This window comes from Jaculus jaculus, chromosome 1, assembly GCF_020740685.1.
Source record: "Jaculus jaculus isolate mJacJac1 chromosome 1, mJacJac1.mat.Y.cur, whole genome shotgun sequence".
Classification (NCBI taxonomy): Eukaryota; Metazoa; Chordata; class Mammalia; order Rodentia; family Dipodidae; genus Jaculus; species Jaculus jaculus.
This window is the reverse complement of record NC_059102.1, coordinates 246,599,360-246,626,685: the sequence shown is the minus strand read 5'-3', so window position 1 is coordinate 246,626,685 and position 27,326 is coordinate 246,599,360. Positions and strand designations below refer to the sequence as shown.

The following is a 27,326-nucleotide window of genomic DNA, read 5'->3' as shown; positions in this document are numbered from 1 at the left end:
TGCTTTTATGCTTTTAGTCTCATAACACTCAGTTTCTTTAGTTCCTAAAGATTAACAAAGAGAAAAAAAAAACACAGGTAGTTATCACATCAGAGTTGAGCTAGGCATCTACTTTTTTTCCACTTCAAAAATAGGGTCTTGTTTGTAGCAAGATAACCCAAACTTAGCTGGTGTTAAACTCGTGATCCTTCTGCCTCAACTTCCTGAGTGCTGGGATTACAGGTGTGCACCATCACAACCAGTTTATGCAGTCCTTTTTTTTTTTTTCCAAAAAAGAAAAAAAAACCCTTTTTGACCAGGTGTGGTGACACATGTGAGTTTAAGACCAGCCTAGGTCTGCAGAGTGAGTTCTAGGTCAGCCTGGGCTAGAATGAGACCCTACCTCAAAAAGAAAAAGAAAGAAAGAAAGAAAAAAGCCTTGTTGTTACCAGCATTTAATATTCAGTGTCACTACCCACAGCTACCAGTCCCATGCCATAGCTTCTCTGTGCTTTTGTCTTGGGATCCAAGTTGATACATTGGTCCTTGGTCTAGAGTAAAAATCTGATGTGTAGATACACAGTGCCTGTTTAGGGTGTGGCCGAGTTTGCTTCATCACTACAACAGAGTGCATCCTTGGGAAGCTCCATGGTGGCAGGGGAAAGCATGGCATGAGCAGAGACTGGGCATCACCTCTCCCACAGCAGGTAGAAGACACCAGCAAGGGAGTGAGCTGGACTCTGGCAAGTGGGAGCTGGCTTGAATGCCCCTAAGCCTGCAATTTTTATACATGTATAAAATGCATTTTGATCATAATTCCCTCTCATTGCCTTCTCTTGACCTTCCCCCTCTATCCCTCTTCCACTGATCCCTTCTTTCCAGCTAGTTCCTTATCTACCTTGATGTCTTTATAGTACAGTTTCTTATTTATTTATGTGAGAGAGAGAAAGAAGCAGATAGAGAGAGAACACATACACCAGGCTCCAGACACATGAACTACCTTGTGCCTCTGGCTTGTGTGTGTCCTGGGGAATCACACCTGGGTACTTTGGCTTTGCAGGCAAGTGCCTTAACTGCCCAGCCATCTCTCCAGCCCCAGTTTCTTTTTAATTTTTTTCTTTTAAAAGATATTTCAAATATTTATTTATTTATTTATTAAATTTTATTTATTTGGGAGAGAGAGAGAAAGAAAGAGGTGGGGTGTGGGGGTGGGAGAGAATGGACATGACAGGGCCTCTAGCCACTGTAAACAAATTCCAGATGTATGTGCCACCTTGTGCAGCTGGCTTATCTGGGTCCTGGGGAAATGAACCTGGGTCCTTTGGCTTTGAAGGCAAGTGCCTGGACCACTAAGCCATATTTCTAGTCCCCTTTCTTTCTTTCTTTCTTTCTTTCTTTCTTTCTTTCTTTCTTTCTGTCTGTCTGTCTGTCTGTCTCTGCCTCTCTCTCTCTCTCTCTCTCTTTCTTTCTTTCTTTCTTTTTCTTTTTTCTCACTCTAGCCCAGGCTGACCTGGAACTCACTATGTAGTCTCAGGGTGGCCTTGAACTCATAGTGATCCTCCTACCTCTGCCTCCTGAGTGCTGGGAGTAAAGGCGTGCGCCACCATGCCCGGCTTCCTTTTTTGTTTTAAATTTTAATTTATTTTTTTTTTATTTATTTGAGAGAGAAAGAGAAAGAAAGAGAGAAAAAATGTTTTGTTTTATTTATTTATTTTTGTTTGTCAAGGCAGGGTCTCTCTCTAGCTCAGCCTGACCTGGAATTTACTATGTAGTCTCAGGGTGGCCTCAAACTCACAGCAATCCTACCTCTGCCTCCCAAGTGCTGGGATTAAAGATGTGCGCCACCACGCCCAGCTAGAATCTTTTATTTTCCACCGCAAACGAACTCTAGTCGCATGTCCCACCTTGTGCATCTGGCTTACATGGGTCCTGGGAATGGAACCTGGGTCCTTTGGTTTTTCATGTAAGTGCCTTAACTGCTAAGCCATCTCTCCAGCCTTCTTCTTTTTTTTTTTTTTTTTTTTTAACTTTTTGCAGTAGGATCTTGCTCAAGCCCAGGCTAAACTGACATTCACTCTGTAGTCTTTTTTTTTGTTTGCTTTTGAGGTAGAGTTTAGTCCAGGCTGAACTGGAATTCACCATGTAGTCTCAAGGTGGCCTTGAACTCATGGTGATCCTCCTACCTCAGCCTACCAAGTGCTGAGACTAAAGGTGTGTGCCACCACACCCAGCCTAACTTTTTTTTAAATGCCAGCACCTTATTTGAAAAAAAGAAACTTATAGGTTATAAGAATAATGTACCTCCTTTTCTAAAACAGAAGTGTGTAAAAATTCACATGTAGTCCTTATATCCTAAATAACTACCTTTCTTGGATCTCTTTTCAAATGTGAATTCATGCCAATGCTTTCTAGCCTTTCTCATGGTGTATTATAGTCTGTCATTTTAAATAGCTGTGAGTATTCTATATAAGGACTCATTGGTCCATTTTTGAGGTAGACATTTGTGTTGGTTCCAGTTTTGTTAGTATAAATAATTCTGGAATGTACATATATTTATGTGCATATGGTTTCTTTTTTAATTCTTTTTTCTTATTAACAGCTTCCATGATTGTAGACAATATCCCATGGTAATGCCCTCCATTCCCCAACTTTTCCCTTTGAAACTCCATTCTCCACCATATCCCCTCAATCAGTTTCTCAATCAGTCTCTCTTTTATTTTAATGTCATGATCTTTTCCTCCTATTATAATGGTCTTATATAGGTACTGTCAGGCACTGTGAGGTCATGGTTATCCAGGCCATTTTGTGTCTAGGGGGAGCACGTTGTAAGGACTCCTACCCTTCCTTTGGCTCTTACATTCTTTCTGCCACCTCTTCTGCATTAGACCCTGAGCCTTGGAAGGTGTGATAGAGATATTGCAGTGCTGAGCCCTCCTGTCACTTCTTTCCAGCACCATGATGCCTTGTGAGTCATCCCAAGGTCACTGCCATCTGAAAAGAGAAGATTCTCTACCAAAAGTGAGAGTAGCATTAATATAAGGGTATGACATTAACAGAAGTGCTTACCAGGCAGTTTGATCAGCATAGTATATACATTTAGCCAGACAGCAGCAGACGTTACTCCCCTAGGGCTCATGACTACCCCTGTTTTAAGTTTTCAGTATCAGGGATGTATTCCCTCCCATGGAGCGGGCCTCCAGACCAATTAGAGGGCAGCTGGTTTCTACCATGACAGATGTGCCACTATTGTACTTGTTGGCTTATTTGGCCTGGCTGGCCAAACTCAAGGCTTACAGTGTCCACTGTGGAGTATCTTCACTGGTGATTTCTCTTTCTCCCATTGAACTGCATGCCTAATGGCTTCTTCCAGCTTTCTGTCAGCTGGTCTACACGGAGGAGGTTATCAGCTCAGTTCCAGCAGGATTTCTCAGTGGCCTTGCAGCCCAAGTATGTGGAGTTTTCAGCAGTAGGGTCTTACCATCTATTCCTGGTGGGAAACCAAGAGCCTCGGCAATGACCTTGTTTTTCTTATTCTTTATGTAGGATTTGTAGTAAGAACTAACAATTTAGTGAAGGGTTCATTGGGACTCAGGTATGGCTCGGTTTGATGCATGGGGGTGGTGAAGAACTTTCAAATACACTGTAAACTATGTTTCACAATTTAGAATATTCAAGTTCTTTCAAAACACCACTTAATTTAAAGGATTAACAACAACAACAACAACCAAAAAAAAACCTTTATGTGTGTTTTTCTCCACTTCTTGATTTGAAAAATCTACTGGGTAAGCAAAGTGCACAGTGATGTTATTACCATACTTCACTTCAGCTTGCCTCATTTGCTTTGTCTCTCCATTCTCTCTTCCTTCTTGCCTCTTCCTTTCATTTCTAATTGCACACACGTACAGTTTACTCCTAAATCACTTAACAGTCTGTTTCAGATATTTGATACTTTACTCTTTACTACTTCATGTAAAACTATTTTCAGTGGGGCATGACGGTGCACATCTCAGCACTCGGGAGGCTGAGGTACGAGGGTCTCTGTGAGTTCGAGGTCAGCCTGAGACTACAGAGTGCATTCCAGCTCAGCCTGGGCTAGAGCAAGACCCTACCTTGAAAAAACAAAAGTAAATAAAACCATTTTCAACATAAGCAAAATACCATAGTCACACCTAACACAATTAACACCAATTCCATAATATCATGTAACATGGTTAAAAATAAAATTTCCTGCCAGGAGTGGTGGCACACGCCTTTAATCCCAGCACTCAGAGGCAGAGGTAGGAGGATTGCCATGAGTTCAAGGCCACCCTGAGACTACATGGTGAATTCCAGGTCAGCCTGGACTAGAGCGAGACCGTACTTCAAAAAAACCAAAACAATAAAAATAAAATAAAATTTCCTTAATTGTTGCCACATGTCTTCTTTAATAGCTTGTTTCCCCAGTCTAAGATCCAGTTAGATTTTATGCATTGTTTGTGTGCTTTGAAACCACTTAGGAGACAAAAGGAGATTCTGAGTCTGTCAAAGCCGTGTAATTGTGCTCTTCAGAGAGGGTTTCCTCCAGACCACTAGGTTAGCCTTGGTTGAGAGCCAGGAAATTTTTTCTTCAAATGAAATCTGACTCCTAGCTCAACAGACTGAAGGCAGAGCATTAGTGCTGCTCTGCGGGTAGACAGGAGCCTGTCCCCTGTCCCCTCTTCTGAGCCATTCCAGAAGACCCCTCCCCTTGACTACATTTGTCTTCCTAAATTGATTCTGGCAAGCTTTCGGACCTCTGGCTTCTCTGATTAGAAGAATTTGTCCTTATCTTTAGGGCCATAGTAGCCAAGTGTCTATGCCATCACGCTGGTAGTTGGATTGGCTTTGGGCCGCTGGATTAGAAGCATTACTATTGTAGCTTGGTGATCGCTGGCTGTGCTCTTCATTTCAGTGGCGGGATCACTGGATGCAGTGTGTGTACTTCCTGCCACAAGAGAAGCCTGTTGTACAGGGCACCCCCTGCTGCCTGGTAGCCCACCACGATGATTACTGTGTATGGTACAGCCTTCAGGGACCCAGGTATTCCTGTGCCTTATGGGGGTGGAAGACGGGGCCTTGATGACTGCAATTAATGTAAATTTCCCATGTACAGACCTTGTAGAGACTCAGTGGGCAAATTTGTATTGGAACAGAATAAAATCAGAGTAAAAAAAAAAAATTTTTATTTTCTTTTTTTAGCTTTTCTTGAGGTAGGGTATTGCTCTAGCACAGGCTGACCTGGCTAGTACTCACTCTGTAGTCCCAGACTGGCCTTGAACTCAACGACAATCCTACCTCTGCCTCCCCACTGCTGGGATTAAAGGCACATGCCACCGTGCCTGGCATAAACTTACTTTTTGTTCTGTTTTGTTTGGTAAGCAAAAGATTTAATTTTTTAAAATTTATAAGCTAGGCGTGGTGGTGCACACCATTATTCCTAGGACTTGGGAGGCAGAGGTAGGAGGATTGCTGTTAGTTCAAGGCCAGCCTGGGACTACAGAGTGAGTTCTAGGTCAGCCTGAGCTAGAGTGAGACTGTACCTTGGGAAAAAAAAAAATTATTTATGCTGGGTATGATGGTATACACTTTTAATCCCAGCATGAGAGGCCATGATAGGAGAATCACTGTGAGTTCCAGGCCAGCCTGAAGCTACATAGTGAATTTCAGGTCAGCCTAGGCTAGACCCAGATCCTACCTCAAAAAAAATAAAATGTGTGTGTGTGTGTGTCTGTGTGTGTGTGTGTCTGTGTCTGTATATGGGCACGCCAGGGCCTCTTGCTGCTGCAAACAACTTGCCACTTTTTGTGCCTGGCTTTATGTGGGTGTCTTAGAAGTTGAACCTAGACCCGCAGGCTTTGCAAGCAAGTATCTTTAAGTGCTGAGCCATCTTCCCAGCCCAGAGCAAAAGATTTCGAGAAGACACATCAATGCCCGTTTGTGTGCACTCAGAATAGGCTGTCATGGGTTTTTGAGTATCACTTAAAGCAGATATGAGAAAGTATATGTGGTGGTGCACACCTGTAACCCAGCACTCAGGAGCTGGTGGCAAGAGCACCAGAAGCTCAAGACCATTCTCAGCTACATAGTGAGTTCGTAGCCTGGGACACATGAGGTTCTGTCTCAAAAGAAAAGAAACAGAAGGAGATAGGTATATGAGCAAAGTATCAAGTCAGAGGGCTGTGTAACCACCAGTGCCTATTTGAGAGCTGGTGTCCAGACTCATGCTCCCTGGCACATGACAGGTCGTTTTTAATTGTGTCTGCCTTTTCATCTCCCACCCCAGCCCTGATGAGAATGAGAGAGTCCACCAGATGCGCCCTGTATGTGACTGCCAGGCTCACCTGCTCTGGAACAGACCTAGGTTTGGGGAGATCAATGATCAGGACAGAACTGATCAGTATGCTCAAGCCCTGAGAACAGTAAGTGCCTTTCCCCTTGGGTGTGGGTCCAGCCCTCTGCTTGTGATTGGCTAATTATATTGTCTGCCTTCCGTCAATGAATGCCTTCAGTTGGATTTATCTGGAATAGGTGCTAAAGAGCTTGTTCTGGATTTCTAAGAAGCTTGTTCTTGGCTCCTGTGCAAACTCTCTAGGGTGTTCTCTGTTTCCATAAGCACTCCCCTGGGAACCTTCCTCTAGTTGTGCAGGATGCCTTTGTTTTTGGTCACAACGATGGGTGTGGGTGAGCCCAGTGACTTCAGTCATACCCCCCTTTTCATCTGTTGCATCTTTCTAAAATGTTCTAGCCAGGCGGGGGGAGGGGGGGGGCGCACACCTTTAATCCTAGCTCTTGGGAGGCAGAGGTAGGAGGATGTCTGTGGAGTTCGAGGTCACCCTGAGACTAATTCCAGGTCAGCCTGAGCTAGAGTGAGACCCTACCTCGAAAAATCCAGGAAAAAAACAACTAAAATGTTCTAAAATGTAAATTTGACCATGGAACTCTCTAGCCTAAAAACCTTTGTTCTTGTTGCCTGTAGCAGAGGGCTGAACCTTGGGTTCCCAGGTAGGGTTTTGGGAGGGGTCTTCTGGCCTTCGTAGAATTGTGTACAGAAATATGTGTGCAAATGCATTCATTTTGTGAGAAAGAAGGAAATGAGCTGTCTGAAGATCATCACCAAGGGATCTATGACCCATAAAGGCACTCTTGTTTTGAGGAATTACTCGGAGCACATGGGCCAGATGTTAAGAGTTGGGTTCTTTTATAAGTGGAGCAAACCTTAAGCTAGGCTTTCTGGTTGATCTGAAGAGGGTCTTTTTGGCAATGGGTACTAGTGGGGTGATTGGGGATAAATCAGTTACTTTTTCATTTTTGGTTTTTCAAGTTAGGGTCTCACTCTAGCCCAGGCTGGTCTGGAATTCACTCTGTAGTCTCAGGGTGGCCTCAAACTCATGATGATCCTCCTACCTCTGCCTCCCGAGTGCTGGGATTAAAGGCATGCGCCACGATGTCCAGCTCCTCAGTTACTTTTTCATTGCTGGGACAAGGTACCTGACTAGAAACAACTTATGGAAGAAAAGAATTCCAGAGGATACATCAGTCGATCATGGTATGGCAGGAGCAGGCAACCATTGTCACGTGGTCACATCAGCAGGAGGGAAGGAGAGACAGAGATTGAACAAAACATGCAGGCCAGGCTGTATTATTACCTCAAGGCCCAACCCAGTATCACATTTCCTCCAACAAGGCTCCACCTGTTAAAAGTTCCACAGCCTTCCCAAATAGCTAGGGACCAAGCGTTCAAGTACACCGGCCTGTGGAGGGGAGAGGGCGTTATACATCCAAACCATCACAGAGCGCCAGTACTGGTGACTGCATGGGCCCAGAAGGCAGGCATGGCCGAGCGTACGGCAGGCGTGGCACTGGGGAGGTGGGAGGAGATCAGATTGACTCCAGAGTCTAGGTGGAGTATGGAAGAAGGAGGCATTTCTGTCAGTCTGCCAGGAGGAAGCTCCTGGTGAACTGAAGCCACCTGGGCCGACCTGCTCTCTACCCACAGGTGCTGACAGCAGACAGCGTCTGTCTTTGTGTCAGCGACGGCAGTCTGCTCTCCATGCTGGCCCATCACTTCGGGGCGGAGCAGGTACTGGGCACATGCCTTTCTCTCAGCTCCATGCGAGTTGTTCCGTTCTCTTATGTTTCACTTAGTCTCTCTTTTGTATTGTTGTTTTCCCCTTTTGTGTCACAGCGCGTGTGCTGCCGTGCGTGCGTTTGTGCGCGTGCAGGTATGTGTGCCACAGTGCACCATGGAGGCCAAAGGGCACCCTTGGGTGTCCATGCCTTGCCTTCCACCTCGTTCAGGGCAAGGTCTCTTGCTCGCTGTTGGGCACGACAGGTTCCCAGGCACCCTGCTCTCGGCGCCCCCTGTCTTGCTGCAGGAGTACTGCGGCTGCGGAGGCATGCTGCTTTGTCTAGTTTTGCTCGAATCTTTGGGATCTGAACTCAGGTACTCGTGCTTGTGTGCCAAGTGGTTTTACCCACTGAGCCATCTCCTCTGCCCATGTTTTTCACTTAAAAAAGAAAACACGCACACACACTTTTTTATTTATTTGTTTGCAAGTAGAGAGAGAGGGGAGGGGAAGGAGGAAGAGAGAGAGAGAGAGAGATGGGCACACTAGGGCCTTTTGGCACTACAAATGAACGCTGATGCATGTGCCACTTTGCTGGAGAACTGAACCCAGGCCATCAGGCTTTGCAAGCAGTCACCTTTAACTGCTGAGCCATCTCTTCAGCCCTGATTTTTGCTTTTTAAAGATCAGCTTACGTTTTTTTAAATTTACTTATTTTATTACAATCATGGAAGTTGTTAATTATTTTTTAAAAATTAAAAAGATTAAAAAATTATTTATTTTAGAGAAAGAAAGAAGGGGGAGAGAATATGGGCATGCCAGGGCCTCTTGCCATTGCAAATAAACTTCAGACATGTGAACCACTTATTGCATCTGGCTTTGTGTGATTCCTGGGGAATTGAACCCAGGCTGGCAGACTTTGCAAGCAAGTGCCTTGAACCCCTGAGCTATCTCCTCAGCCCCTAAGATAAACCCTTGAGTTGGTGCAGTGCCTGCTCCCAGCAGGTGATTCTGTGACGAGAGCCCTTGGCAAATGCAGCTGTTGTCTGTGGGTGGAGTGGCCTTCGTTTGGGGCCAGAGGGATTTTACTGTTTCTGTGTGTGGTCAAAAGTCAGGCAATGGCCAGTGCCACATCACTGCAGCTCAGGGTTCTGAGTCAGCCACTTTGCCAGGGTCAGTACCCAGTGTAGGCACTGTCCCAGGGGGGTTGTTTACATAAATTTGAGTATTTTCTCCTTCCAGGGCATCTTTCATAGCTCATCTCCTGGTGTTCTCTTTAGGTATTTACAGTTGAGAGTTCAGCAGCTTCCCATAAACTGATGAAAAAGGTAAGTGACAGTTGTTACTGAATTAACCAAGTGACCTGTGAAGCCTCTTTTCCTGAGTTTGCGATGGATGGTTGCGTTTGCAGCAATAATATTGAAATAGAGGAGCTGGCAGAGCAGCCGCTGCATTGAGATCTCTGCTTTGTGGCTGTCTCCTGCCTGGAGAACTGGCCTGGAAGTTCTTGTGAGCTGGCATCCGCTTAGAAGGAGATGTTGCCGGGCATGGTGGCACATGCCTTTAAGGAGGCAGAGATAGGAGGATCTCTGTAAGCTCAAGGCTAGCCTGGGACTACAGAGTGAGTTCCAGGTCAGCCTGGGCTAGAGTGAGACCATACCTTGAAAAAACAAAAACAACAACAAAAGAAGTAGTGCATGTTTGCCCTTTGCTTTGGTTTTTGTGGTTTAAGATGTTTCCGTTTTTGTTTGTCTGTTTCACTTAAAGCTAAGAAAACTAACATCTGTAGTCGTAGAACTGAGTGATTTTTTTCCCTCAGCATCACTGCCCGGGGAAGTCTCTGCTGGCAGCAGAGGGCACTTCTCATTCCCTGGCAATGATTCGTTTGATTTCCTCTCTGGAAGGTGACTACAAGACTGGTGCCAGGTCCTGCCTGCCGGAAATGTCTTTTGTTCTTGACCTTGCCCATGGTCTGTAGGAAGCCCTTTGGGAGGAGTTTTCACAAGCAGATGAAGTGGTGCTTTAGAGCCATTTACCCAGAAAACAGCAGAGAAGGCAACTGTGAGAGGTGTTCGGTTTTTCTCTCATTTTGTTTGTGATGCTGGAGATTTAACCCATGTCTCCAGCACGTGAGACAGACACTATTCAGTGGACTTTGCCTTCAAGTAGGAAGTGGTTGTTTTCTAAACTGGTCCAAATGCTGCTTTTTCTTCCCCCTAAGATCTTCAAGGCTAACCACTTGGAAGACAAAATTAGTATCATTGAGAAACGGCCTGAGTCGCTAACATCTGCAGACCTGGAGGGGAAGAAGGTGAGTAGCTCACCCTGATCCCTGGGCCTCGCAGTATGCGCTGTCTCCCATGTCACCTGCCAGCTGAGACCTTACCACAATGAGCTGGGTGAGGCATTTGTGAGCATACAGCTGCATTGGGGCTCCCACGCCTCTCTGACAAAGATGGAATAGTTTGTTGGGATTAAGGAGCATGGTGTAGATTCTCTTCATTTTCCCTGTACAGTTTTTTTCCCTTCACCCCATCTTTGAAGGCTTCCTCCAGCTCACATCCTCCCGCCATAATCGCTGTCTGACTGGGACCCTTGGAGTTACCAAGCACCATCTCCTTACACACTTCCACTCCTCTTTAGACTGCTCTTACCTTTTTGGCTGCTGCTTCCGAGTTGCCTTTGTGGGGGTGTCCTCCCCTCAGTTCCTGTTCCTCCCTCATGCTCTTCCTTTACACTGGCCCTGCGTCCCTTTTCCCTCCCATCGTGTCTCCTTTCCCTGGAGTCCTGTCTCTTCTCGCGTGTGAACCAGGGACTGGGAGCTTCGCTGTCGGCAGACCTCTTCTCTTTTTGGATGCAGATCTCATGTCCAGCTGCCAACCTGTTGATCACCTTTCCTTGAAAATTCTAGAAACTGGACTCTGGCTTCTGTTTCTATATATTTGCCCTTTCTGGACATTTTTGCAGAAGTAAAATAGCACTTGCTATCTGTGATTTTATTTGATTTTTTTGCATCAGGTTTCTGTCTGAGCATAAGATTCTTTTAGGTTCTCTGTGTTGTGGGATATGTGGGTATTTTGTTCCTTTTTATTTAATCTAATTTAATTTATTTATTTATTTTTGGTTTGTCAAGGTAGGTTCTTGTTTGTTAGTTTTTCAAGGTAGGGTCTCACTCTAGCCCAGGCTAACCTGAAATTTACTATGTAGTCTCAGGCTGGCCTTGAACTCGCAGCGATTCTCATACCTCTGTCTCCCAAGTGCTGAGATTAAAGGCTTGCGTCACACACCCGGCTTATTTTGTTCCTTGTAATGTTAAATAATGTTCCATTATATAGTTGTGCTACACTTTCTGTTCAGCTGGTGGTGAGTTTTTGGATTGTTTCTAGGTTTTGACTATTTTGAATAAGTCTGCTATGAATATTGGTGTAGAAATCTTTTTTTAAGATGTGTCTTCAGGTACCTAGACCTGGAATTACTAAGTCATGTGATAGTTATGCTTAACTTCTTAAGAAACTTCTGGCTAGGTGTGGTGACACATGCCTTTAGTCCCAGCACTTGGGAAGCAGAGGTAGGAGAATCGTGAGTTCGGGGCCACCCTGAGACTACATAGTAAATTTCAGGTCAGCCTGGACTACATCGAGACCCTACCTCAAAATAAAACAAACAAACAACAACAAAAAACAAAACAAAACCCTACATCCCTCGTATGCTATGGAAGGTTTGTTTTAGCTATTTACAAGTCTTGTTTGAATATCTGTTCAAGTCTATTGCCCATTTTCCCTTAGACAGTTTAAAAAATAACAGCTTGAGATACAATTCACATGGTATACGATTCACTTATTTAAAGTGGTCAGTTCAGTTAGTTTGTATTTAGTAAGGTCATGCAACCATCACCAGATTAATTTTAGGACTTTCTTTTTTTTTAAGAATTTATTTTTATTTTTATTTATTTATTTATTTGAGAGCAACAGACACAGAGAGAAAGACAGATAGAGGGAGAGAGAATGGGCGCGCCAGGGCTTCCAGCCTCTGCAAACGAACTCCAGACGCGTGCGCCCCCTTGTGCATCTGGCTAACGTGGGACCTGGGGAACCGAGCCTCGAACCAGGGTCCTTAGGCTTCACTGGCAAGCGCTTAACCGCTAAGCCATCTCTCCAGCCCAGGACTTTCTTATCAAACTTTTTTTTCCCCCATTTTTGGAGGTAGGGTTTCACTGTAGCTTAGGCTAACCTGGAATTCACTGTATAGTTAGGGTGGCCTCGAACTCACAGCAGTCCTCCTACCCCTGTCTCCCAAGTGCTTGGAATAAGGCGTGTGCCACCATGCCTGGCTTGTTCCTATTTTTTGTTATTATAAATAGTGCTACTATGAGCATGAAGGTACAAGTTATTCCCCCGCCCCCTTTAGATGAGGGTTTGGAAGATAAAGTTGTCATTCATTTCTCTAGTGTGCTGGCCAGGCTCCAGGTCCCTCTGTTGAGTGGAAGTGATAAGCTATTACTGGCAGGGATGAAGGGCGGGAAAGTATTCAGAGTCCCCCCTGTTCTGGCTTTCATCTCCCCTGCTTACCATCCAGTGGGGTTTTGGCCCTAGGGAGCCTTCTCGGATTGTCCCAGTTTCCTTCCCTTTCTGTACTTGGGCTGAATGTTGTAGCACTCACCTGAGGCACCCTGTGCACAGGTCCACCTGCAGAGCTGTCCCCATGTACTTCATGGGGCTCAGAAGGATTTATTTAATTTTTTATTTATTTATTTTTTTTTCCAAAGCAAGGTTTCAGTCTAGTCCAGGCTGACCTGGAACTTAGTCTATAGTCCCAGGCTGGCCTTAAACTCACAGTAGTCCTCCTACCTCTGCCTCCTGAGTGCTGGGATGAAAAGCTCACAGCACAACGCCTGGCTTACTCAAATTCCGAATTGACCCTGCCCATCCCTCTGGCTTTTCTGACTCCTAGGATGCATCTGTTTGTTTATTCACATGTCTCCTGAGCCTATGCTTTGTCAAGCACATGCTCCCAGTGTCCCCAGCTGTGTGGTATTCAAGCCCAGTGGCTTTGATGCGGAGTTCAAGCAGTGCTGATAACACTGGGGTGAGGCAGCTTTAAATGTGGATTGGCAGGTACCATTCTGGAAGCTCTTCCTGGATTCCCTGTATGCATTCCTTGTGTCTTTCACATGAGAACCACTCCTACCCTTGCCTGTGATTATCTTTTCCTCTTCAACAGAGGGCAGGACTTTTGTCTTTTTCTTTGTATCTTCAGGGGCAGGTACCAAGCAGGCATGCTCATTTGTTGAATGAGTGAGTGAGTGAGTGAATGAATGAATGAATAAGTAAGTAAATAAATGGCCTGCCACTTCTGTGTTCCTGTGGAACTGCTTCACTGGCCGGCTGAGCACTTCTGACATTTAGATCCTCCTTCCTACCCTGGTTGCTAGGTCTCCCTCCTCCTGGGCGAGCCTTTCTTCACCACCAGCCTGCTACCATGGCACAACCTGTACTTCTGGTATGTCCGCACCGCCGTAGACCAGCACCTGGCACCTGGCGCCATTGTGATGCCCCAGAGTGCCTCATTGCACGCTGTGATCGTGGAGTTCAAGGTGAGCCACCCAGAGGGCTTTGCAAAACACTAACACGGCAGGAGGGTGGGTTTAGAGACCATGAGTGCGGACGGCGTGACTTGGGCTTGGTGGTGTGGGCTGGGCCTCGTTTTTCTGTATCAGCACAGTACTGAATAGAGGAAGCTTGAGTTTTTTTTTTTTTTTAAACATTAGTTTGATATATGAAATGGAAATGTCTTTGTTGTCATTTTACAATTACAGCTTATCAGAATAATTAAAAAAATATAAGTGAAGAGTTTCAGAGGACATGCTGTGCTGCGCTGTGCTCTGGTTAAGAGCAGGGCTGTAGTTAAAGCATCCTGAGATGGAAGTGAGCTTTATGCATGGAGAAACTGAAAAGCTTCATTTTAATTTTCTCATCAAAGCAGAACCACAGTCAAAAAGTCATTTTGGGAAAGGCATTTTTTATTAAAAGGATTTTGAAGTGCTTTTTAACTGAAATGGAGAATGAATCACATGCTGTATTTCTTTTCTAAGAATGGCTCCGTTGGTAGCCTGGTGGCCCCATCACTTAATTTCTGGGCATTTCTTCTGTTATTTACTTGATGAGATTTCCACGTGAATTGTGGTTCTCGTGGCTAAAGAGTGGTCATAGAGAAGCATACACTTTTCCAGACACATGTCCCAAGAGGCAGCAGATGGGAGATAGACAGCCACAGTATGCTTCTGGATCCTCATGCACTGTTAACGGGCACTAAGCACTGGAGAGCTGCCTACAGATTATCTCCCAAAGAATATTGCTAAGGCTGGGTGTGGTGGTGTATACCTTTAATCCCAGTGCTCAGGAGGCTTCAGAAGTAGGAGGATTGCTGTGAGTGTGAGGCCACCCTGAGACTACATAGTGAACTCCAGGTCAGCCTGGGCTAGGATGAGACCCTACCTCAAAAAAAAAAAAAAAAAAAAAAAATTGCTAAAGTTGATCTGGATACGAAGCACAGAACTTCACCGTGGAGGCTCTCGCTGCGGAGCTTAAAGGAGAAGTCTTGGTAGCATGTTAGTTTGCAGGTTTCTGTACTAGTCTGTTACACGAACCACCTTTTTGGTCTCCGTCCCTTCAGCCCTAGCTGCAGGAATATCAAGTTATGCCTCTGGTTCTTGCTGGCCCTTTGTCCCTGCTTATTCATGGCGCCATGCTTCCTTGTGGCCCAGGTGAGTGAAGTCAGGGATATTCCTTCCTCAGGACCTGTGGCGGATCCGGAGCCCTTGTGGTGACTGTGAAGGCTTCGACGTGCACATCATGGATGACATGATTAAGGTAGGCAGCCCCCCGCCCCCGCCACCAGGTCTTGTGGGGTAGGCCTGTAACAACTACTACTCTGAAGCTGAGACATGATGATTGAAAGTTCAAGACTAGCACAACTGACTTAGCAACTCTATCTCAAAAAAAAATTTTTTTTTTTTTTTTGCTTTTTCAAGGTAGGGTCTCACTCTAGCCCAGGCTGACCTGGAATTCACTATGGAGTCTCAGGGTGGCCTCGAACTCACAGCAATCCTCCTACCTCTGCCTCCAGAGTGCTGAGATTAATGGTGCGCGCCACTCGCCTGGCTTGTCTCAAATTTTTTTAAAAAAGAGGATTTGGCACTGAGGATTTAGCTCAGTGGTAGAGGACTTGCTTAGCATATACAAGGTCCTAGGTTCAATTCCCAGTACCACTAAAAAATAAAAGGTGGGCTGGGAAGATGGTTTAGTGGTTAAGGCACTTGGTCTCTCTCTCTCTCTCTCTCTCTCTCTCTCTTTCTCTCAAGTAAATAAAAAATAAAAGGAAAGGGCTGGAGAGATGGCTTAGTGGTTAAGGCGCTTGCCTGCAAAACCTAAGGACCCAGGTTCTATTCTTCAGGTTCCAAGTAAGCCAGATGCACATGGTGGCGCTTGTGTCTGGAGTTTGTTTGCAGTGGCTAGAGGCCCTGACGTGCCTCTCTTTCTCTCTCCCTCCCACCCCCCTCTCTGTCTCTAATAAATAAATTCAAAAACAAATAAATAAAAGGTAAGGCCAAAGCTCTCAGCACTGTTCCACCCATCATAGGCCTCTGACAGGGACCTGGCCCAGGCAGTGTATAGAGAGCTTTTCTCTTCAGGGCAGGGAGGCTAGTGCTGCTGTGTGGCTTGGTCCACCGTGATTGTTAACCTGAGAACGATCCTGTGGTACCAGCCCCATTCTTCACCCCTGCTGTAACTCTTGAATTGGAAACTTGAGCTAGGACCTGAATGTTGCTGCAGCATTAGAGCTGCTTCTGTTGGCGTCAGCAGCCTGTTTTCTGTTGAGACAGCCTTTCTACAAGGTGATCTGGCCTCGAACTCACATTGATCCTCCTACCTCTGCCTCCTGAGTGCTGGGATCAAAGGCCTGTGCTACCACGCCTGATGGCTTGTAAATGTTTTTTAAGTAAATCCCATGGGTATTTTCCATTTGTGTCACACCTCCACAGCAGACCACCGACTGTCCATTCTCCTCGACATCTTTGTGCTGAGGCACCTACTCTGGGTGCCTCTGCCACCCCTGGCCACTCATCAGGCTCCTTCCTGGCTCACTCCCACTCTTCCATGCTCCGGGGTGTCACATGTGCTGGGTCTCCCTCAGGCCCCTGCTCCTCAGTCTGCACAACCTGGCTTGCCAGTCTGGTGTGTGGTCTGTGGGTGCAGTCCAGACAGCTGCTAGCTGCTGGGTGCCATCAGGCAATTTGGCTCTCATGTTTCTCCAGGCCCACCCCTCCCTTTCTAGACCTGGTGTCCTCCCTGCAGGCCCCGTCTTCCCTTGCAGTTATTAGGTTGACAGGGAGCCCCCCACCCAGGTGTGCCTCCACTGCTGTCCACCCTGTCTTTGTCCCTCTGGGCTATGGCTCTGACCCTGCCACCCCCACCCTTCCTCCACAGGGATCCCAAGGAAACATAGATCCTAAATGTGGCTATTCCCCCTGTTGCAGTCCGGTTCACATTGCTGGTAGAAATCACCCAACCAAGAGCAGCTTCTGGGAAAAAGAGATTTATTTTGGCTTATAGGCTCGAGGGGAAGCTCCACGATGGCAGGGGAAAACAATGACATGAGCAGAGGGTGGACATCACCCCCTGGCCAACATAAGGTGGACTACAGCAACAGGAGGGTGTGCCAAACACTGGCATGGGGAAACTGGCTATAAAGCCCTTAAGCCCACCCCCAACAATACACTCCCTCCAGGAGGCATTAATTCCCAAATATCCATCAGCTGGGAACCTAGCATTCAGAACACCTAAGTTTATGGGGGACACCTGAATCAAACCACCACACCCCCACAGGAAGGACCCACCGAGCCCTGCAGGGTTGTTCTGGGCTGTCCCTGCTTCCCCCGCGTGGCTCTTGTCCACAGTTCACCTCCAGCCCTTTGACCTTAGCTCCCTGCCTTGAGTCATCTCCTCCACACAGCCTCCCTGTGCCCTGCACCTTGCTTATTCCCACCAGGCACCAGTTCTTTTCTCCAGCGCTGGGCTGGCGAGTTTACGGGCCTGTCTCTGAGCCTCCATCAGGATATAGGGTTGAAGTGCTCGGTATCAGTGAGCGCCATGTACACATTTGGTCCTCAGAATAGGTCAAGAGTAGGCATTGTCATTCCCATTTAAAAAGGAAGAAAGTGAGGCCTGAAGAAGTAAAGTGGCCCTTTGATGAGTGGGCGGGAAGGGGAGAAGCAGGCTACTATGACCAGGCACTATGAACACATGCTGCCCCATGTGACTGCCGTCTCCCTAGGGCCCTGGGCCAAGGAAGTGAGATTATCTGTGGCTTGCTGCGGTTCATCTCTATAGCCCCCCAAATTCCCTCCTCTAGCGGGCCCTGGATTTCCGGGAGAGCAAGGAGGCGGAGCCCCACCCCCTGTGGGAGTACCCCTGCCGCAGCCTCTCCGAGCCCCAGCGGATCCTGACCTTTGATTTTCAGCAGCCGGTCCCCCAGCAGCCCCTACGTGCTGCAGGCTCCATGGAGCTAAGGAGGTGAGTGGAGGCTGTGGAAGTGGGAGAGTTACTATCCACATGGTGAAGCTCTGCTGGTCTAGACACTTCTCTGGCCACCCTGTATCCTCCCTCTGCTTCTCATCTTCGCATGGTGGCAGGTTTCATGGTATCTAGGCATGTGCTGGGGGAAGGGGGGGAGCTGCAGCGGGTCTTGCTTGTCTCCACCTGAGGCCCTCGTGTTTGATCACAGCTGCAGAATAACGTGAATTTGGTTGCTATGGCTACCCACTGGCCCATTTTCCTGGACACTCTTGGGAATTAAAGCAGGTCAGGATTGGTGAGGCTGCTTGCTGCAAGACATGGGAGACGCCATAGATCCAGTTCCCTTCACAGAGGAGCCCCACCTCCTGCCTAGTGGAGCTAAGTACAGAGCTCCTCGGCCTTCTGCATCAGAGACAGGCAAGACACATGCCACTGCCTAGTGAATCTTCAGTGTCAAGGTGGCAGCCTGCGTCTCAGCCTGTGGGGCCATGCAGCCCTGGCCTCCTCTCAGTGCTTGGTCAGGTCATGAAGAGCAGCAGAGTTCAGAGCCATGGCTGTTCTGGCCCAGCCTTTTCTGCGTAGACTTCAGTTAGGTGGGCCTGGAATGCTGGAAGCTCCTGCCTGGGTGGGGTAGGAGTGGTAAAGAAACGAGCTTTGGGGAAAGCAGAGAGAAGTCCTGGCTGAACACACGTCTCCATATAACTATCTATCTGGGCCCTATCTTCCTTCCCAGGCCTGGGAAGACCCACGGAGCCGTCTTGTGGATGGAATACCACCTGACCCCAGACAGCACGGTCAGCACTGGCCTCCTAGAGCCTGCAGCAGACAAGGTAGCGCTGTAGGGCTGGAGAGGTGGCTCAGAACTTAAGAGGACAAGCACGTTGGCCTGAGGAGGCCTGAGAGACTGCTCAAGTTTGATCCCAGGACCCATATAAATAGCTAGGAGTAGCCTTGTGCATCTGGTAATCCCCATCCTGTAGGGGAGCAGAGATCCAAAAATCTTCAGAGCTTGCACAAAAAAGAATCCAGCTTCTGGATCAGTGAGAGACTCCAGCTCAAATAAGACTGGGTGAAAGAGCAATGGAGTGGGACGCTCGACTTTCCATTTTAGCCACTGTAGACGAGTTCAGCCTGACACGGGCAAGCTTATAGAGTGAGTGCCTTGTGGGCATATACGCATGCATACACCACTCCCTCTCTCACACAAGTTGAGAGGGAGAGAGAGAAAGAGAAAAAGAAAAGGTAGTAAGTACTGTGGGCATCAAGCCTAGAGTGTGTGCCAACCCTAGGGAAGGTCCACACCTGTGCTGTGAGCATTCTTAAGTTCTTCAGGCCAGAAGCCCTAGTGGCCACTTTTCAGTGTGAGCTGCCTGTTCTAGAGGTGGGTCAGGAGGACGGCCTGAGTGCCAGGATTCTCACCTCCTTTTGCTGCTCATCCTGCAGGGGGACTGCTGCTGGAACCCTCACTGCAAGCAGGCCGTGTACTTCCTCAACACCACCCTGGATCACAGCATGCCACAGGATGGCCCTCAGGCAGTCAGCTACACTGTGGAGTTTCAGCCCCATACTGGAGATGTTACCATGGAATTCAGGCCTGTAGACACCCTGAACTGACCCTTCTTTGTTGAGAAATAAAGTCTCTGAATGGCTTATGACTCGCTGGGGAATGAAGGCTGAGGCGCATGTGTCTTTGCAGGGACCTGCTTGGCATCCACAGAGAGACCTCTTCTATCTATGTCAGTGCCAGGAGTGGCAGACAGCTTGATTTGGAGCTGAGAAAGGACTAGGGAGACCCGTGTATGGTGTGATGGTTCAGGAAGGTCTAGAGCAGTGATGTCTTCTGCTCTGCCTGGAAGAGAACTGATAGAGTAGCTGACAGAGCTCATCTGCCCTGTCTGCTTTCTAGGAACTTCCTGGTCCCTGGTCACCCAAGAGGGCCTTCTTGGGCAGTCCCTAGGTCTTGATTACCCTAGTCCCTAGTGGATGGAACCTTGACTGACAAGACAAGGGTTTCTGGCCTTTTGCTTGCAGAGTAGCTTCACTAAGCCATATTCATAAGCATCTGGACACCAGGAAAGAGGCTTCCCCAAAGAGGGGGTGAGGGGTAGCCATTGGGAAAAGTAGCCAGGAGGTGTAACCTTTCCCTGTAAGCCCACTTGTATCTATCCCAAGGCCCCTGCCATGACCCTCCCTAGCCTTGCTGCAGCAGGGACACCTCCCTGGATGTTCCCTGGACATGTTCCCCGGATGGCTATGGCCTTGTCCTCTCCACTTCCCCCACCCCATGCCACCACTTTTTTGCTGCCAACCTCTCAGTTCTTAAAGGATTTGGGAGACACCCAGTAGGAGACCCCAGACGGCCTGGACTCCTAGCACATGTGGACTTTGTTCCAGAGTCAGCCAGCCTCGAGCTGCCCAGCCCCTGGCTTGAATCAGCAGCCCTCTGCCCCAGCTTGTCTCAAATAAATAGAGAACACCAGCCTTGAGCCTCACAGTTTTATTTTCTCCTCATTCTCCATCCTTCCTGTCAGCACCATAAAGGAAAAATCCACCTCTGTTTTCAATATTTTTTTTTTATCACATGTAAAGATTGTTTTTCTTCTAGGGAAGAATCGTCTGGATATAATTTGATAATTTTTTTTTTTTTTTTTACCAAAACCTTAGGTGTCTTACCATATAAAACCCCTAATGTCCCATGAGGATACAATACAGAAAAAAAATACAGAAATTAAAAAACGTTTTTCTTTTTTTTAAAACAGTATTTCTAAATCTCAGCAAGTTAATACAATAGTTAAAAAGCATCAAGATTAATATTCATACTTAAAACTCAAGGTGGTTTTGGACAAATGAGAATGAATGTTCCTAAGCTGACCCCACCTACCCAGGGCTTCCTTGAGGTGGGCCTGGCGCAGGCAGAACCTTGGTTTAGGATCTGGGGGACCCCTATGACCACCCCTTCACAGGCCTTAGATGCCACAGAATCTGAGATCCTGGCAGTATGTTACTTCCTTTAAAAAACTGAAGTAGAAAGGCCTGGCTGTGCACAAGCCCTGAGTCCACAGGCAAACCACTATAAAGTGTGTGGTGGATGGCCAAGACCTCAGTGCCAAGGGAGGTGTAGGGGAGCTGGGAAACAGGCTGTTCCTCCACTGGACTCCTGGACCTGACTGGGCACAGGGGCAACCTTGTGATGACAGAAGATGACTGAGGCACAGGGCGGTGTGAGTTGCCTAAGGCCGCCCTGGAAGTTGGGAGGGGGAGAGGCATGTGGCTCTGACTCCACAGGGTCTGCCCTCACCCTCGGGCAGTAGCTCTGGAGTCTGGTTTCAGGGCTCTGGCCTCTGCTACTCTCCCTGTGTGCACAGCAGCACAGGTTGAGGAATTGGGCCTGCCCATCGGAGCCCAGTGTGTAGGAGGAGACCTGGCTGTTCCCATGAGTGAGGAGCCTTCTACTCCACGAGGCCTCCTCAGGGCCCTGGGAGGTCAGACCCTTGGAGGAGGACAAAGCAGAGAGCACAGCAGGGCTGTCTTAGCCGAGAGCAGCTCTTTCTTGGGTCTGAACAGTGGAACGTGGGGTGAGGCCAGGAGGTCTAGGCAGACCAATGTCACCATTGATGAATGTCCTAGTGCCAAGCTGCCTAGGCTTTGAGGGATCAGCCCAGCACATCCTGGTGTCTGGCTGGATGTGTGTCCCACCTCTTGGTCTCTCGCTGCTCAGTGGGTGACAAGGCACAGCTTCAGTGTACAAGCACTGAGAGGTCCCAACAGCAGGGTCCTGGTGTTCCCTCCATCCTCACCAGGGCAAAGCGGGCTTTGAGGAGACCAGTGGGCTTGTCAAAAACAGTCCCTCAGGTTGGAGCTCGGCACCTTGAAACAGACGCTTTCCATATGTAGCTGGGGATGAGCCCCTCTGAAGGCAAGTGAGCAGAGGCCATGCCGCCTTAGGGGTCCTGAGCAGCTCCAGGCCTCCACCACACACCTGGGCCAGATGGACGGTGGGCTGCAAGCCGGTTCCACCTTGCTGAGCCTGGAGCTGGCCCTGGTTGCATGGTGGCAAGAGTGGCTGTGTGTGCCTGGATACTATCTAGAATCACCCCCACCCTGCTCTAGATAAACATTGATTGTTGGCCTGGCTACCCCAGCCTGCACATTAGAAAAGGACAAATCACCCCTTGGCTTCCTGTTCCTTTGTCCAGGGTCCCCTCCCCAATGTGACATTGGCTGAAATAAATGATATTAAGGAGAGTGGGCCTGGGAGGCCAGAGCCACAGCCCCACCTGGGGGCAGGCAGATGGTTCCTGAGCTCAGCCGTACATGGATGAGGCAAGTCCCCAGTAAGGACGGGACCCAAGGGGCCCGGCAGAAAGGAGAGGACATGTTGGCTTGGATAGAAGAGAAGAAGTTACAAACTTGTCATTTTCAAAATCAGGACCCCACCCACCCCTGTATGTTGTGAGTCCCCTTCATGTAAAAAAGTGCTGCCCTCTTCTTGGATTTCCTGTTATGGCTCTGCAGACCAGGCCAGTCTCTCACGGGAGCTGCTGGGGTGGCCAGAGCCAGCTGGACCCTAATGTGTGAGCTGGGGAAGAGCAAAATTCCACCCAGTGACTTGCAGACCCTTGAAAGTGAAGGGTGATTTTGTTTTTAACTTTTTCTGTTTTCTTTTTGAAATGTCATCGCCCTTGAATGCAAGACGCTGGGAAGAGCCCTGGGTTGGCAGCTCACAGCAGCCCTCACGCCCCCACAGTGAGCCTTCCAGGCTGGAGGCGAAGAGCTGGTGGCTGTGCCCAGAAAGTGCTTCTTTGGCTGGTTCTGATTGTGTTTGGAGTTTGGCCTTGGGTGAGGCCCGAGCAAGGGGTCTGGGTGCTACAGCATGGCACATGGCATGCGGGCAGCGTGCATGCGAGGGTGCAGGCATGCGAGACAACATTGGCAGCAGACAAAAGTAATGAACCCTGGACGAAGCTTGAGAAGAGATACAAAGAGTACATAAACCCGGTCCTCATACTAATGCTCGGGTTACAAACTAGGTTGTGCTGTGTGGATCTGTAGAAAATCACGATTGGAAAGAATGGCACTGGTTAGGCAGCCAAGGGTTCCCAGGCTGGCCTGAGTCCTCTGTCATCAGAGACAGCCCGGAGGTGCAGAGTAGCCTGGCCGCCATGCTCCCTGGGACTGACCATGGCTCCTTCCCTCTCCCCTGCCCTCCTCCCCCCAGCACTGGGCTCCAAAGAGGAGACGCAGCCCAGGGATGGGCTGCAACTCAAAGAGCTGGCAGAGGGTCCCATTGCTTGGGTGCCGGTGGCGTGGCTGGTCTACGCCTCCTCCTCCCCTGCAGACACCATCAGCCGCATGGCCACAGGGAGGTGGTCAGTCAGGCCTGACAGCTGGGTGATAAAACTGAACTCTTCGACCTCCTGCATAGGACAGAGAGAAGCATCCTGATTAGACCCAAAGGGAGGATGTCCTGCAAAGGATGTCCCGGGGGCAGGTGGTGGCAGCCTGGGGGTCCAGAAATGGGGTCTTGGGCTAGGATGTGCAAAGTGGGTACCCAGAGAGTCCTCCGTCAGTGGAAATGGTGGCTCTTATTTGAACTGAGGGTGGGGTTCAGAGGGAGCCCAGTGCTTTGGAGGCCTACGGCGACTTCAGACTTACGGCTTTCCAGTCAGGGCACAGCCCCTCCTCGGCGTGCAGGATGTAGTCGATGCGCCGGCCGTTTCCCTTCAGCAAGTCCTTCCGCCCCTTCTGTCCGGCTCCAGGGCTTTTGCTGGTGGGGAAGGCCAGGTACTCCCTGCGGCCTTCCTCACTCTCCAGGACCCTGTTAGGCAAATAGGAAGCAAGGTGAGCCCCCACACCAGCCCTGCTTCATGGAGCCATGGTCTCCACAAAACAAGGAGGGTCAGGTGACACCAAGCCTCTGGGTTTAAGATCTTTCCTGTGACTTCGCTAAGGGCCCAGGTTTGGAGGGAAGCCCAGGTATAGCCTTTGAGTTCGTGGCGAGCAGGGCTCCCCAGGGTCTGTGACAGGCAGTCTACTGCAGACTGGTCAGCCCTCACTTTCCCTTTCTTAACTCAGAAATTTAGATGTGCCACTCCTGGTTGTGGCCAGGCTGGGGACACGACTCTCCCAATCCTCTCTTCTGCTCTGAGCCAGTAAGGATGGGATCTTTGCCATGAGCCTCAGGGACCCTCTTTGAGGAAGCCTTGGCTGCCCACCTCAAGACTACTATTTCAGCTTAGCAGGATGCTAAGGGAGGACCCAGATTGCACTGGAGGTCTTAGCTCTTTTGTGGGTCTATCTGTCCCTAAGCAGTGGTGTTACCCAGTTTATGCCTCCAAACTTCTGAGCCTCCATTCCCTCTGTAAAATGAAAATGGGAGCTGTGACCCTCAGATGCCTCAGTGAAGAGCAGGTTCAGGTCAGAGTGCCAGGTAGTTAATGCTGGAGTCAGTTGGGCACAGGGAGAGACCAGGCTGGCAAACATGGCTGGCTGTAAGTTTTTTTTTTTTATCTGCCTTAAGATAAATAACACTAATGACATTAAGAACATTGTAATGGCTCAGAGATATAATCCATTACTGTTCTTTGCTTTTGATAATTAATTCCAGCATTAATGATCTAAGAGTTATTGATAATCATTTTTAATCATCTCATAAAAAGATAATTTTCTCAGCATAGGATGATGTTTCAAATTTAGTCTATAATCTAATTAATTGGCTCAAATAAGCTACAAGGAACCATGGCCAAAAGTGCAGTCTTGGGCTGTGAATTATAAATTGGTTCTGCTGTTGGCCTTTTATAAGTCTCACTGGGCTCAAGGATGAAACTGGGCTAGTGTTACCCACTTGAGAATGATCAGCTTGTGTTTTCGTGTGCCCAGTTGGAGAGAACTGGCTGCTGGTTGCCTTCCTTCTGTGGACTCCTTACCTAGTGGCTCTGGTGCAGGGCTTGGGTCTCAGCCTGGCCCTGAAAAGTTCTGTTCCTTTTCCTATACCAGCCGGGCCCCAACCAGACTAGGCTCGAGGCGTGATGCAGTGAGTCCAGACTCTGACTGCTGGCTTAGGAATAGTCAAGGCCAGTCCTAGGGTTTGAGGGCCGTGACAGCCTCCGTCTAGTTGCTACCTCTCCTGCAGCAGACTGACAGGTTCTTGCTACACAGGAGCCCTCAGTGGCATGAGTGAGCTAGCTCTTAGGGCTCTTGCCATCTCTCGTCTCTCTGCCACCTAAAGGCTCCATGCCTCATGCAGACCTGGAACCTGGTTGGCGGCACCCCATTCTTGCCCGCTGCTCTGTGGACACTTACTTTTGAAGATTGTCAGGGGTGCACACATCCTCATCATGGAGGCCGTTCGTGTCCAGCAGAGTACCTGAGGACAAGGAGGACAGTTGTCACCTCAAGGCCCACCAGCCTTGAAGAAGTCACTTTCAAGGGGCGGGGCATGAGTGGGTTACACCAGGACTTTTGAGGGCCCCGGGACTGGGGCAGGTACCTTCAGCAGTGGGCCTTGGACTTAGGTCCTGCTGGTTTGTCCTTAGCTCGTGGGGACCCCAGCCCCTTGCTAGCCCCTCCCTCCCCAGCTCACCGATGGCCCAAGGCTTCTCCTCGCCAGGCCCCAGGCGGCAGGGGTCCTTGTAGCGTGTAAACAGGGAGTGCTGCTGCTCCAGCTTGTCATCTGTGTGGAGGGAGGAGAGCTGCTGTGTGGCTGGCTAGCACCTGGCCAGAGGGGCCTGCTTGCCCTTGGCTTCTGCCAACTTCTTCTACCACATGATGCCACCAGGTCCATGCCTCTTTTATTTTTTATTTATTTTATTTTATTTTTGTTTTTTTACGGTAGGGCCTCACTCTAGCCCAGGCTGACCTGTAATTCACCATGGAGTCTCAGGGTGACCTAGAACTCACGGTGATCCTCCTACCTCTGCCTCCCAAGTGCTGGGATTAAAGGCGTGCACCACCACGCCCAGCAGATCCCTGCCTCTTTGATAGCCACCTTGGGTGTGTTCTGTGGTCCCAAGGTTGGTCTGCAGGTTCATCTGCCCCTGGTCTCTGTCTCCTTAAGCATGCTTCTCAACGTGCACTCTGGCCTTTAGCTTCTCTCTGCCCGAGGACAGCCGGGCTCAAGGCCTTCACAGATTCTGGTGCCTGGCTGTCAGGGAAGAGTGGACCATGGGCTTGGAGAGAAACCTGGGGTTCCTGTTTGTCTTACCACTTAACTAGGCCACAGTCTTCCTTTGAACCCCCCCCCCACCCGGGGGAACAGCACTGAGTGAAGCCTGCCTGGTGGGATCCCCCACTAGAAAGCCTCTTTCTGAGTGTGCTGTGCTGGGAGCACGCAGCATGTGGAATTAGCCGCACGCACGTGACCGTGACAGGGAAACCACAGGGCCCTAAGCCTGGGCCGGAGCTGCTATGTTGGAGGCAACAGCTTCACTGCCCCACACAGCTAGAGTGGAAAAAGCACTCCTTTCTCCTTGGCTACTGTGTGTTCTGTGGTGGGGGTAGCATGCTCCCTGCACACCCTGGAGTTGCCATGCTTGTCAAGAGATGCCTTTCTGGTCACAAACAGGTTGAAATAGCTGTCACCTGCTGTAACCAGGTGAGATGTCTAGGTTCCTACCATCACTGAGTTTGAGGCCCCAAGCTCAGACCCTAAATCCTACCCCATCGTTACTCTCCCATGGGATCTGCTGCCCCTGCATTAGTGATAGAATCCGTGTGAGGCTTCCGGGCCAAGGAGGCTTAAAGTTGCCCTGACCCCAGGAGGTCTTTCTAGGAGCGATTATGTAAAGCTTTATGGGTGATAACTTTTGGTCTTTTTGCCCAAGAGGTTTTTAAAATTTTTACTTTAACTGATTATTTTGAGGAATGGTCATACTCTAACCCAGGCTGACCCTGAATTCACTGTAGCCCAGGTTGGCCTTGAATTTATGGCAGTCCTCCTACCTCAGCCTCCTATGTGCTGGGATTACAGTGAGCTTCTATATCTGCCTGGCTTTAATTAATTGAGACATGGTCTGTATGTAATCCTGGCTGACCTGGAACTTGTTTGTGTAGACCAGTGTGATCTCACATTTATAGGCATCCTTTTGTCTCTGCCTCCTAAATTGGGATTACAAGCATGTACCACCACACTGGCTTAGCCTAGAAGATGAAGCAAGTTGTCAGCCAACTCTTGCTTAGTCTGTTAGAGGCTAAGGCCTCCCTTGTCTCAGGTTCATTTTTAGGGTTTCCAGCAAGGGGCCTGTGGGCTTCAGAGGCAGAGCATGAGCTCTTCACTGCTGTGATTTCTGGGAGGCAGAGACATTATAGTCTTACTAAATCTCCCACACTGAGGAGGGCTTGGTGCACACACATGAGGGGAAGTTCTTTAGGCTGCCTACACCTAGTCTTTCTGGCTGTGCATGGAGCCCACATTCTGCCCAGAACAGTAGCACAGCCTCACCAGAGGAGCAGTTGTCAAAGTTCAGATCTCCGCAGACGATATCAAATGCCACCAGCTCCTCGGGGTTGGCTGTGCTGGACGAGGAGGTAGATTTTCGGAAATCAGCCAGCCAGTCCTGAAGCAGGTCCAGCTGCTGGCACCGGATGGCACTGTCCTCTGCCAGGAGAAGAACAAAGACAGGATGTGATGCTTGCCCTGGGCCCCAGCTGGAATCCAGGCATTGATCCCATCACCAGAAGGCTCCGGGCT

The 27,326-nt window shown here is 48.8% G+C and overlaps 2 protein-coding genes across 4 annotated transcripts in view; one reads left to right on the top strand and one right to left on the bottom strand.

The window, feature by feature from the left end:
- Positions 1 to 19,290, top strand: part of Prmt7 (protein arginine methyltransferase 7) — a 55,954-nt gene extending 36,664 nt beyond the window's left edge. Inside the window, exons 9-18 of the mRNA XM_004661663.2 lie at positions 4,910 to 5,037; positions 6,281 to 6,416; positions 7,994 to 8,077; positions 9,344 to 9,391; positions 10,285 to 10,374; positions 13,495 to 13,656; positions 14,858 to 14,932; positions 17,475 to 17,635; positions 18,372 to 18,468; positions 19,082 to 19,290. Of these exons, the coding sequence (XP_004661720.2) occupies positions 4,910 to 5,037; positions 6,281 to 6,416; positions 7,994 to 8,077; positions 9,344 to 9,391; positions 10,285 to 10,374; positions 13,495 to 13,656; positions 14,858 to 14,932; positions 17,475 to 17,635; positions 18,372 to 18,468; positions 19,082 to 19,252 (1,152 nt within the window). The 3' untranslated portion in view covers positions 19,253 to 19,290. The remainder of the gene's footprint in view (positions 1 to 4,909; positions 5,038 to 6,280; positions 6,417 to 7,993; positions 8,078 to 9,343; positions 9,392 to 10,284; positions 10,375 to 13,494; positions 13,657 to 14,857; positions 14,933 to 17,474; positions 17,636 to 18,371; positions 18,469 to 19,081) is intronic.
- An 830-nt stretch (positions 19,291 to 20,120) lies between these two features.
- Smpd3 (sphingomyelin phosphodiesterase 3) overlaps positions 20,121 to 27,326 on the bottom strand; it is a 99,191-nt gene continuing 91,985 nt past the window's right edge. For all 3 annotated transcript variants that reach the window (XM_004661662.2, XM_045149752.1, XM_045149759.1), the window contains exons 6-10: positions 27,078 to 27,233; positions 25,221 to 25,310; positions 24,941 to 25,004; positions 23,294 to 23,456; positions 20,121 to 23,055 (exon numbers count right to left, since the gene is read on the bottom strand). In XM_004661662.2, coding sequence (XP_004661719.1) covers positions 22,954 to 23,055; positions 23,294 to 23,456; positions 24,941 to 25,004; positions 25,221 to 25,310; positions 27,078 to 27,233 — 575 coding nt within the window. In that variant the 3' untranslated portion in view covers positions 20,121 to 22,953. The remainder of the gene's footprint in view (positions 23,056 to 23,293; positions 23,457 to 24,940; positions 25,005 to 25,220; positions 25,311 to 27,077; positions 27,234 to 27,326) is intronic.